This window comes from Callorhinus ursinus, unplaced genomic scaffold, assembly GCF_003265705.2.
Source record: "Callorhinus ursinus isolate GAN/ISIS: 27379988/994484 unplaced genomic scaffold, GSC_fseal_2.0 scaffold9, whole genome shotgun sequence".
NCBI classification, from domain to species: domain Eukaryota; kingdom Metazoa; phylum Chordata; class Mammalia; order Carnivora; family Otariidae; genus Callorhinus; species Callorhinus ursinus.
In genome coordinates, this window is record NW_027397071.1 from 24019045 (window position 1) to 24032182 (window position 13138).

Below are 13138 nucleotides of genomic sequence, written 5' to 3' on the forward strand. Positions count from 1 at the left end.
TTGACTTTCACAAATATCTTTCAGGAATCTTTTTTCCCCCCCTAAGTTAAAACATTCCATTTCTTTATTGTAAAATTTCTCAATTCTCTGTTTTTTATTAAATACTGCCTTTCCTCTAAAGAAATCTAGGTGTAAAATTTTTGGCTAAACCTTACTAAGACCCACCTTTGGAGGAAACAGATTTTTGGAGTCACTTAGTCACTTTTTGTAAAACAGATTTAATGATTCTTTTCATGCCAAACTTTTCTTTCATACAGGTTTCCCTATAGGAAAGAATTAGGTATTAATTATGGTTATTGGTCATTTGACAGCCTTTCAAACGTAAGGTATTTTGCATTCTTGAACTTCTCTCTCACAACATTAGAACTTACCTTGGACTTCTTAATTTTATTCACCCTGAGAATTTTATTTTGTCCTGCATGATATCCAAAATCCTCAAGAACTTCGCCTTCACTGGGGACCAGATTTAAAGGTAACTTTTCTAAATCTGATTCCAAACCACAAATATCTGGCCTTTTCCATCTCGTCCACAAGGATTTCTTCCTAGTAGTTGATTGCACTTTCCATTTAATCAAATATTTCAAGGCAATTAATACGGCATGATGCTAAAATTAGACTCAAAAGCCATCAAAGAGGACAGCTGAACACATAACCCAAAGGAGTGATTCTCCTCAAATTTGTCCCCTTCGGAAATACATCTACCTACTCAGTTGTGGCTGCCATTCCTCATGTCACATAGGGGAGTTAGAAAATACATTCTGTAAAAATAATGGCTTCCTTTATGTTAGTGAATATTCTTTTTTTTCCCTCTTTTCCACATTCTTCCTTTTCTTCCTTCTTGACTCACTCACTACTTATTCCCTTCTGCTTGACATAATCTTTTCCTACTTTGAAAATATACAGGACTGAGATGGAATAAGTCTAGAACCAAGGGAAATCATGGAATAAGGTAGTCATAAAACAGACTGAATTTGGGTGATGGGTTTATTAGTCTTTATTATGTTATTCTTTTGTTCTTTTTCTGTGTTTCTGAAATATTTAAAAAGGGGAGTGATTAAAAATCAGGTGTAGGCATAATTACATGTAAACAGTATTAGACAACTATAAATTGATAATATGAGTCATTAGCTTAGGGCCATGAATGAAAGTATGCTGTAGCATTTTATCTTCAATTCTTTTTATATTGTGATTCCCATTTAAATAATGGGGCTAAAATAAATATTCAAGCAAGACAGGAGATTTTTAAACAAATCCAAGAAAGCTAATTTGTTTGGTCCTTTGCATAAATCCCCATATATTCTTGCCTGCTTCAGTGTTTCTCATGTTTAGAATGCTAGAGAGAAAAATGTGTCAACTGTTTATGTAATTCTTAGGCAATTGTTGGTTCACTCAATTAGAAATAATATCTATTACACAGGGTTGCTGTGATGATTACATGTAAAGGGCGCAGAACTGTTCCTAGCACATTGTTAGCCCCAGTTTCTCTCTACCAGTGCTGCACAAGAGCAATTAAGTGTTACAGAAAATAGTTTGAGTAACTATTTTCTCAATTCTTCTGAGGAGGATACATAGTACCACTTTAGATGCATAGGCGAGAAGTTAGTTCATTGCGTACAATGATGCTTTGGTGTTAGGGCTTAATTACTTGGGGGAATCTCAATTGAGAAAGTCTGGTAAGTTCTCAAGACATGTTAGCTATTATTACTTTGGTTGCAAGTAACAGAAACCCATATTTAAACTGGTTTAAATAATAAAGGGACTTTATTTGTTCACATAAATGAAAAAACAGATAGCAAAGGCTTCAGAGATGATTAGGACTCTGAGTCAGTGTCTCTGCTGTTTTGGTTCTACCTTTCTCTGGTCAAATTAATATTTCTCCTTTTTTACTTTTTTTAATTGAGTATAATTGATACATAATGTTACATTAGTTTTAGTTGTACAACTTAGTTATTTGACAAGTTTATACATTATGTTCACCACAAATGTAGCTACCGTCTGTCCCATTACATTGCTATTACAGTATCATTGGCTATATTCCTTACCCTCTGCTTTTTATTCCTGTGATTTATTTATGCCATAACGGGAAGCCTGTATCTCCCTCTCCACTTCAGACATTTTGCCCAAACCCACACCCCTTTCCCCTCTAGCAACCATCAGTTTGTTCTCTGTATTTACAGGTCTGATTCTGCTTTTTGTGTGTTTATTCATTTTTTCCCTTTTTTTTTTTTTAAGATGCCACTTAAATGAGATCACATGGTAGTTTTCTTTCTCAATCTGACTTATTTCATTTAGCATAATACCCTCTAGGTCCATCCATACATGTTGTCTCAAATGACATGATCTTATCCTTCTTTATGGATATATAATTATCTATTGTGTATATACCACATCTTCCTTATCTGTCCATCTGTTGATGGACACTTAGGTTGCTTCCTTCCTGGCTATTACAAATAATGCTGCAATAAACATAGGGGTGCATATATCTTTTTGAATTAGTGTTTTTGTTTCCTCTGGGTTAATACCGAGTAGTGGAAATATTAATTTTTTGAGAAACCTCCATACTATTTTCTGCAGTGGCTGCACCAATTTACATTTCGCCAGCAGGTCATGAGGATTCCTTGTACTTCACATCCTCCTCAACACTTTTGTTACTTGTCTTTTTGAGTCTAGCCCTCATTCTGACAAGTGTGAGGTGATATCTCACATGGTTTTGATTTGCATTTTCCTGATGATGAGTGATGTTGAGCATCTCTTCACATGTCTGTTGGCCATCTATATGTCTTCTTTGCAAAAATGTCTACTCAAGTCCTCTCCCCATTTTTTAATTAGATTAATTTGGTTTTTTGGATATTAATTCCTTATTGGATATGTCATTTGCAAATATCTTCTCCCATTCAGAGGTTGCCTTTTTGTTTTGTTGCTTTTTTGTTTTGTTGATGATTTCCTTTGCTGTGCAGAAAGTTCTTTATTTTGGTGTAGTTCCAGCAGCTTATTTTGCTTTTGTTTCCCTTTCCTTAGGAGACACATGTAGAAAAAATGTTCCTACAGCCAATGTCAGAGAAATTACTCTCTGTGCTCTCTTCTATGATGTTTATGGTTTTAGGTGTCCCATTTAGGTCTTTAATTCATTTTGAGGGGTTTTTTTATGTATGGTGTAAGAAAAGTGGTTCAGTTTCATTCCTTTGCTTGTAGCTGTACAGTTTTCCCAGCACCATTTATTGAAGAGACTGTTTTTTCCCCATTGTATATCCTTGCTTCCTTTGTCATAGATTAATTGACTGTATAATCATGGGTTTATTTCTGAGGTTCCATTGATCTATGTGTCTATTTTTTTTTTTTTGCCAGTACCATACTGTTTTGATCACTACAGTTTTGTAGTGTATCTTGAAATCTGGTATTGTGATACCTCCTGCTTTGTTCTTTCTCAGGATTGCTTTGGCTCAAACCAATATTTCTAACTAAATTTTCAGGAAAAAATGTTTTCTTAAATACAGGCTTATAGCTAAAAATAATAAGGTGTCCATTGAATATGTTTAAGAAGCCTAGAACCTTTGGAATATAGTTGTTAAATTAGACAGTTCTTTTTTTTTTTAAAGATTTTATTTATTTATTTGACAGAGAGAGCACAAGCTGGGGAAGCAGAGGGAGAGGGAGAAGCAGGCTTCCCTGCTGAGCAGGGAGCCCGATGCGGGACTCGATTCCAGGACCCTAGGATCATGACCTGAGCCCAAGGCAGACGCTTAATCGACTGAGCCACCCAGGCGCCCCCCCCCTTTATTTTTTACATAGGGTTTTATTTTTAAGCGATCTCCACACTCAGTGTGCATCTCAAACTCACAACCCCAGGATCAAGAGCCACATGCTCCACTGACTGAGCCCGCCACGTGCCCCTAAATTAGACACTTCTTTGCACTTAGGTGATTATATGTGATATTCATGTGTTCAAATATATAAGAAATGTTTTAAAGCCTGTAGGAACTATAGTTCTTTTATAGCTACACGATTATTAGTTAAACTGCTTCAGCGGGCCATATTCTAGAAAAGACTTTTAAGGCAGGTTGCCACAAAGAGAAGAACAGAAAAACAAAAAGAGTGAGCTTGTAAGACTAATGTGATAGGATTTGAAGAACAGAGGAAGGGTGTATGAGAATGCAATCCAGGTGGAAAGGACAGTTAATGCAGAAGAGCAGTTCTGTTGGTATGGTACCCTGACTTTATAGAGAGCCACCCATTCTGTTACTGGAGCAGTTCTAGTTCATTCTTCCTCCTGCCAAGGATGTTAGGAGAAGGTATGTAGAAGGAAAGTAGAGCGTGTACTTGGCTGCAATTAGAGGGCCAAACCAGACGATGTCCAGGGTCCCTTCTTACTGGGGATGGTAAGATAGCAATAGAGATCTCCATGTCCGAAAGTGCTCTGCAGTACAACCCATTACTCTCAAGGTAATTTTACAGGACCTACAGCATATTTTAAAACCTACTTTTTAAAAACCTACCTCAAAAGGTACATTTCATAAGTTGTATGTGTTATAAACAACTTCCACTAAGCATTATTTAGAAATATTCAGTATAGTTTACTATAAATTATTTTCCAGAGATAGTTTGAGAACAGATTAGTTCAGAATTTAGCCAGTTAAAGGATATGCCCTTATGCTGTCCTATATCTTCAAATATTTGAGTTCATGCTGTGAAAGTTGTCTCTTGTTTTGGGTTTGTTTTATTGTCACAAAACAGAAGGAAGAAGGAAAGCTTCAAGGACAGCTTAACAAGTCTGATTCTAACCAGTATATTAGGGAACTGAAAGATCAGATAGCAGAGCTGAATCATGAGGTAAGTGATAAATTTTGATCTTCACATATTTCTTTCTTCCTTCCTCTGTATTGTAACAACACTGGATTACTGGTTTATTACCAGCTATGACTGACTCTTTCATGATAAATATTTTCTGTGAATCCCTGTTTATGATTAAATAATAATATTTTAGAAAATTGTCTTTTTAGTAAGAATTGTTCTGTTCCAATATTGAGAATTAATTTTCCTCAAACCTTTTTATCATGATTTAAAATGCTCAATTAATATTTGCATGGCAATTTTTTTTTTATTGTGATCTAAAAATCTTTGATAGTTTGTCCAGGTGTCATAAGTTACTTCAATTAAACTAAAGTTTTCTTTATACCTTTAAAATAGATTTGTGTTATTTACCGTTGTGGATAGAGGGAAGTCTTTTTACTCTTGTCTTCTTATTCCCTTCTTGGTGGTGTTACTGAGATTGCAAAAAAGGATACTTGCCTAATATCAGTTAACAGATTTCTTAGTATCTATAAACACTTTTTAAACTGGCACTACCTTGAATCTGTGAGATTCGATTCATGAAATTTTCAAATACTATTATTAAGTACTCTACTAAGTAATTTAAATTAATGTGTTTGACTAGAGAGATACTTTTTTGTTAATGTAGCTCTAGGTCAATTTCCTTGTCCTTTATTATTTTCTAATGATAAGTACTTTCTAAACATGAATATAAAAGCATGTTTCTTATCTTGAATTATTTGTACAATAAGGTTTATTCACAGTGATAAGATTTGGGTGGGTAACATAACCTCATTTGTTAAGAAAGAAACTCATTTTGACCACTAAATTAATTTAAACCTCAAAGGAAAAAGTTTGGACATTACTCTTTCCTGGTATTACACCCTTCAGTTAAAGTCTGAGTGTTTTGGGTAATACCTCCTGGAGGCAGTCAATCTAAGTAAATTCTGAATGGAGAAACAAAACATTAACAAAAAATGATAAATCTTAAATGTGGTTTAATTTAACTTATGCTGAAATTTTGGGGGTCATTCCTGTGATTTTCAACCATGATAGCATTTAAGGGATTCAAGATTATGTATAATCTTTACCTATTTGTGTACAGTTTTTATAATCTCTTCTGATCTAATAGCCATGTATGAAAGAACAAGTTACAAATAAGATGTTCTGGAAATTCTTATTGTTTTGAGAACCCTAGAAATTATTCCTTGTGTTCAAAAGCTTTTCTCAAAAGGAAATTTTGACTAAAATATAGCCATCTCCCTTTTATAATTTTGACTTAGAGTGATTAGAAAGCTTTAATGTTGCTGAATTAAGAAAACTGTATAGGGATTGACTTTATTTCCAAGACTCGTCTAAAAATCAGCCAACATTAATTTTGCCTGTCATGTACCTTAACTAAAAATAATGATAATCTCCTCATCAGGATTGGCAGAAAACAGTTCATGAGAGGTCTCACTTTAATGTCAATTTTTTATGTGTGGCCTGTGAAAGTAATCTTTTGTCTTGCACAAACATGGAAAGAAAATTAATTGAGTAGAATTTTCTACCGTTAAAGAGCTATATTGTGTAAATTAAAAACTAGAACAGTTTGTGATGAGATGCTAATTGTGTTATTCAGAGTACGCAGGTCCTGGGCTTAAGCAGGCCCCAGTGAGAAAATGTGTAGAGAAGAGGGTGAGTACAGTGCAGCTGGGGACCACACAAGAGTGCAGAGGTGAGAGTGAGCCAGCATGGCTGTGGGATTTAGAGGCCAGACTCGATTAAGAATTAATGTGATTAAGTTGTGGGAAGTAAGGGCAGATTGAATAGAACCAGCTTATGGTGAATCTTCAAAGCTAGAAGAGATTAAATTTACTAGATAAAATGAAACCATTATAGGTCTTCAGTTAAAGGTTCCTTTTCATTATGTTTTTGGAGCAGATTTTAATACATTCACCTGTTTCGAAGTTTTACAACTAAAGAAAGGTTAAGTGAAAACAAGTGAAATTTTAAACCAAGATAATAGTTACAAGTGCACTGACTATACACATTACTATTGGTTGGACCAGCTTCTTAAGAGGGTTACATAAGGTATCACTTTATTACTCTAGTGATTTTCATTCTTGTGCTATAGCACTTCACAATGGGGAAAAAAGCCCATAACCAAAGTCAGTCTAATCTCTCCAAATTAACTTTTACCTTGTGTGTTAGCGCTTGCCAGAATCTTTAGCTTTCACCATAAAATTAACTTTCAAATATTAATGTTATATGTGAACATGTGACTGTTAGAAGTCACTCTATTAGCTGATTTTTATACTTCTCAAAATGCTGAGGGAAATGAGAGAAACTTAGCAGATCTATAAAATAACAATAGTAGTTACTATTTATTGAGTATCCTCTATTGGTCAAGCATTGTGTCAGATACTTCATATTTATTATTACTAACCCTCATAATAATCCCACATAATGGTAGTATTCTCAGTTGAATAAATATGAAAACAGATTCACAATAATTAAGTAACTTGCCGGGGTTATACAAGTAGTAGTAAATTGGTTGAGCCGGGATTGAATCAAATTTGGCCTATCCTTTTCTGTGCTGTTTACAGACATTAGATTAGAAAACATGTCATCAATATTTAAAAATCTAAAGAATGGCAATTAATGACAGTATTTTAACTGTGTTGTTCCTCCCTGAAACATTAATTTGCATACATCCAGTAAGTGAATTCTTCAGTTGACCTAGCCATGGGAGCTCCCTCTCCTTCCCTGTTAGCATTGCAAATGGAGATTTATCTTCACTTCCTGCAGTTTACTGTGATCCATCCAAGTGCCTTCTCTGACTCCCAACCCCTGCAGTTCCTGCCGTCACCACCTAACTAATTATGCTCTTAATTTTACCTACTTCACATAGGAATGTTTTAACTTGGAACCTCTTACACCCTGCCAAGACCCTCATAGAAGCCACTGCAGAAACCCTTGCTGCCGCAGATCTGGCAAGAGCCTTGGTCAAATCCTCCCATATCTGTACATCCTGTCCTCATGGCATACATAGAAAAGAAACTGGATCCCAGTTCAAGTCTTTCCTTATTCCATCTTCCCCACCTCCTGCCCTTCCAAACATCTATCATCATAGCATCTCCTAGGCACTGTGTTTAGAACTAAATATAAAGATTGAAACACAACTCATATCCCTCAAGGGGCTCACAGACTAACAGCAGAGACCAGTATACAAATAAACGAATTGTAATACGTAATGAAAAATATTACATTATAGTGGTTACCATTCATTTAATAATCACTCTGTGCCAGACACTGTCCTAAATGTTATACTTACATTGTTTCTTCACAACATTCCTTGAAGTAAGTAGCATCATTATTCATGTTTTACACGTAATAAAACTAAGGTTCTGGGGTATTAAATAACTCCCCATGGTCATACAGTAGTTAGTGATAGAAGTAGGATGTTAGTTCAGACTATGGGACTCCAAGCCCATTCATGCACTTAACTACCATATGCTATGCCTCCTTTGAAACATAGGAATAAAATGGTAACAGCATCTGGGTTGGGTTTTGAAAAATGAGACGAAATTTGTCACGCAGGTTGGGCATCAGGAACATGTAAGTCAGATACATAAACCAAAATTGTAGGTTCTAGGAATGAATAAGCCATGTACTTTTGCAACATAGGTCTGTCTTCTTATAGCTACTGACCACTGAAGACAATGACTATTTTCTAAATGCTGGGAAAGGGAGCTAGAAGAAGGTAGAAAGTTATTCTCATTTAGAAGCTAAAAGAAATATACTTAGGACTCATGTAGGTATAGACATACTGAGAAGTATAATCTTATGGTTCAGCCAAATTACCAGTTGACTAGGCTTCTCTGGGCCCTTTGGAGCCTTGCTGCCATTTATAGTATTATTTTATAGGAAAACGCATACTAAACAGCTGATTTGAAAATGTTTTTGAATAAAGATTATGTTTTCACTTGTTCTTGATGTGATATGTTCTGGTGGATGTTGTAGGAATAGGTAAATTTATTCCAGTCTAAAGATAATTCATTTATGCTAAAAATTAAATACTTTTTTATTAAACAGCTTTGCTGAATTTTTATAATGTCATAATAGTTTTAATGTGCTTTATGTCCTTAAAATCTCACAAAAGTAATTCTGGTCCTATTTGCTTAGTAAGTTTTCTACATAGAGCAAATTTTCCCTTTTTTCATTATCTTTCTAGTGGTAGTTGCTAAACTGGGTGTAGATACTTGATGATTATTTTAATCCTCACAATTATCCTGTGAAAATTATTATTCTCATTTTATAGTCTCAGAGAGGCTAAAGAACATGTCCACAGTCACATAATCAGTAAGTAGCAGAAGCTTGAAGCAGGACTTTCATTTGACTGCGATGTATTAAACTTGGAATGAAGTAAAACCTAAACAAATTATATTTTTTTAAAAAGAAAGAAAAAAACCTTTAGAGCATTTTTGTTCATTAATAAATACCCTGCCTTGTTCTAGACATAATGAAACAAGTTTGTAAATGATGCAGACATTTTGTGAGACAAAGGAAAGAAAACTGTAGGAATGTAATATGGAGCCATGAATAAGACCCATACAAAAATGCATACCACAAGAATATCTGTTTATTTCTTATAAGTGGACCTCAAGCTTGGCTCTAAGGTTTTCAGCAGTCAACACAAAAGAGGGGGAAACCTGGTCACTTTAAATATGTCAGAGAGAATGTATAATGAAAACAAACCAATTGTTAGGAGAGCCACAACTATTTCTGATGGTGAGACCAAACAACAGTTTCTTCATTGCTTCTCTGTGAACAAAACCTTCGAGTGTGATCAACTATTATAGACCAGCTGTTATCCTTAACATTCTATAGTAGAATGGGTTCATAATCATAAAAATTGAACAATTTAAAGAACAAACTCTTTAAAGACTTTTGATAGAAGTACAACATGGAGGAAAGTGCTCAGGTGACAAGTTTAGAGCTCAATAAATTATCACAAAGTGATCACACCCATGTAACTACCACCGAGGTCCAAGAACTAGACTCAAAGCCCCATTCATACTCTCTTGCAACCACTACTCACTCCCTCCTCTTTAAAGATAACCATGATCTCAACTTGAATACCAATAGTTGGTTTTTGAATTTTATATAAATGGCTGCTTATACTATATATTTTGTGTCTTGCTTCTTTGGCTTTAAATTGTGAAATTTAATCATGTTATTTTACAATGTTGCTATAGGTTATTCATTCTCATCACTGTGTAATTTTCCTTTGTATAAATATACTACAATTTATTTATCTTTTTGTTGGTGAACATTAGAATTATTTCCAGTTTGGTCTGTTAAGAACATTGCTGCAAGTGATTATGCCATTTTACACTCCATGAGCATTGAAGACAGTTCTTATTCTACATCCTCATCAACATGTAGAATTGTCTGTCTTTATCAAATTTTAGTCATTCTTTGTCTGGGAAGAGGTTTCCCATTATGGTTGTAATGTGTACTTGGGTAACTTTTCCCCCAGCACCTAGAACAATGTTGCCCTGTAATAGATATTCCATGGGAAAAAGAATTTAACAAATAAATGATTTCAAAAGGCTTTGCTAATAAGGTAAAATAAAAGCTGTGATAGGAATGCTAAGAAGCTTCCTGATGTGTACAAATCAGTGGAGGGGCGCCTGGGTGGCTCAGGCGTTAAGCGTCTGCCTTCGGCTCAGGTCATGATCCCAGGGTCCTGGGATCGAGCCCCACATCAGGCTCTCTGCTCAGCAGGAAGCCTGCTTCTCCCTCTCCCACTCCTCCTGCTTGTGTTCCCTCTCTCACTGTGTCTCTCTCTGTCAAATAAATAAAATCTTAAAAAAAAAATCAGTGGAAAGAACATTCCAGGCAGAAGAAACAACTAGCACAAAGACCTTGGGGGGAATGTAGTGGACTTCATGAGAAATCATACTAATGTGGCCGGTACAGTATAGTGGAGGGCGGGAGAGAAAAATGGTATGAGATAAGATTAAAGAGATAGTTGAGGTCAGATCCTATATAGTGCTTTATAAGCCAGGATAAATAGACCGTGTTTTATTCTTGGTTCAGTGGGAAGCCTTTGGATGGTTTTAAGCAAAGAGTGATGTGATCTGATTTGCCCTGCCTGCTATATGGTGAATGGATTGTAGGAGAGCAAGAATAGAAACAGGAAAATGGAGGCTGTTAATAGAGCAAAGGTGGCTTAGAAGGATGGGAGAAGTGGAAATGTTAGCCACATCCTTAGAAGGATGGGAGAAGTGGAATGTATTAAAGATATGTTTTAGAGGTTGAGAACTTGCTGATGGATTGTATGAAGGACATAAGATAAAACAGTCAGTGACGCCAGAGATTTTTGGCTTGACATTTGAGTGATTGGTGCCACTTACTGAAGTTGGGAAGGGTAGAATATCAAGAGCTCTGTTTTACAGTTTATGTTAAAATTGAGCTTCCTATTAAACATTAAAATGAAAATACGAGGTGGTCAATGGATATGTATGAGGTTCTAAAAAGATGGGGCTAAAAATAGGTATAGTAGTTATTGGCATATAAATGTTATTCATAGGTAAAGGGAAGGGGTTCTAGGAGCAAATTTGTGGCACTCCTGACCTATAAGATCAAGAGAGCCAGTAAAGGAGATCAAAACTACCAGTGGGATGGGGGGGAAACTGGCGACTGTGGATACAGGAGCTCCAGAAAGGAGACTTTCAAGAAGGGAGCATTTCAACATAGTTTTTTTTTTTTAATATTTATTTATTTATTCATGAGAGTCAGAGAGAGAGAGAGAGAGGCAGAGGCAGAGGCAGAGGGAGAAGCAGGCTCCCCGCCTAGCAGGAAGCCCGATGTGGGACTCGATCCCAGGACCTGAGCCAAAGGCAGATGCTTAGCCATCTGAGCCACCCAGGCACCCTCAATATAGTTATTTTAATCAGATTATAAACTTCCCTGGTCCTCCTGAAGAATGAATGTATTAAGAAAGATATCTTCAGCATTTTTTTTTTACCATTTATCAGAGAATGATGGATGATTTATGAAAAAAACTTGACAAGAGGAATTGTCACTGAACAATTACGGAGACCCCCCCTTCCTGAAGAACTTAAAGAAATGTAAGCTGTTTCAGGACAAAGCTGGCCAAAAAGCAAAGCAACATAAAACACTATTATAGGATGCTATAAATAACATACAACCCAGGTAGATGAAGCCAACTTTCATTTTAAGGATAGCCTTTGTGCTCGTTCCCAGTACCCAGGTCTTCTGTCATCCTGTTTTCTTTGTTGAGAAGACAGTTTTTTAAGTTATCATATGTTCCAAGAATCTTCTTTTATTTCTGCCAGCCAAATACAAAATTAGGAGTTTGAATAAATAAAAGGAAACCTAAAGAAAGCCCATTCTGAAGTTTGACTTAGAAAATATTTATACGTGAGTGCTCTTTTTTAAATTCTGATAACTGTTTATGTATGCTTGAGCTATAGATTTAGTAAAATATCTACCAAAAAGTATTTTGAATGCCCTGTCCATTATTAGTATGTTTAATGTGTATACTGACTTGTTATTAAACTAGAATTTTGGAAATGAGGAACTTTCAGAATCAAATGACAGACTACCCTTTTGTAACTGTGAATCTTTTTTTCCTTGTTCTACATTCCCAGTTTAAAAGTAGTTAATAAAATCATTTGAATTTGAATTTATTTTATTTTATTTTTAAGATTTTATTTATTTGAGAGAGATAGAGATAGCAAGAGAGAGCACGAGCAGAGAGGAAAGGGAGAAGCAGACCCCAGGCGGGGCTTGATCCCAGGATCATGACCTGAGCCAAGGGTTACGCTTTAACCCACTGAGCCACCCAGGCGCCCCGAACTTGAATTTTTTTAAAGAAGCTTAAAGACTCATTTAACATTGATCTTCATCTAGCATTAAAATCAGAATATTAATGGTAGAAAAGAACTTAGTAATTTGGCTCTAATTATTGGCAGTTATTTTTTTCTCTTTATTTCAAACTGAATAATAATATTTTTGTTTTTTTAACTGTATGCTTATTCTGTATTGACTGTTTCTACCAGTCTTTATTTCCTTTTAAATCTTGCAAAACCCCAAGTATATTACCTAGTTCATGGAGGATAACCTAAAAAAGAATTGATATTTTTACAGACTGCATTGATAGCAACAGTGTACTGGTGGAGGCAGAAATAATCTTTTGTATTGATGTCTGTTGATAATTGAATCTTAATTTTAGAATAATTGTTTTAAAAAGTTTCAATACATGGAGTTACAAGCTTTCATGCATATTGTTACAGTAAAAAGTGCCCAGTTTCCCAAT

At 35.3% G+C, this 13138-nt stretch overlaps 1 protein-coding gene across 9 annotated transcripts in view; it reads left to right on the forward strand.

The window, feature by feature from the left end:
* EVI5 (ecotropic viral integration site 5) overlaps positions 1-13138 on the forward strand; it is a 196548-nt gene that overhangs the window by 161964 nt on the left and 21446 nt on the right. For 7 of the 9 annotated variants that reach the window (XM_025872195.2, XM_025872197.2, XM_073896297.1 and 4 more), the window contains one exon: positions 4732-4827. The exons of 1 other annotated variant lie outside the window; for it this stretch is intronic. In XM_025872195.2, the coding sequence (XP_025727980.1) occupies positions 4732-4827 (96 nt within the window). Of the gene's footprint in view, positions 1-4731; positions 4828-11834; positions 12223-13138 lie in introns of those variants that run through there. One more of the 9 variants, XM_073896299.1, reaches the window with a different exon arrangement.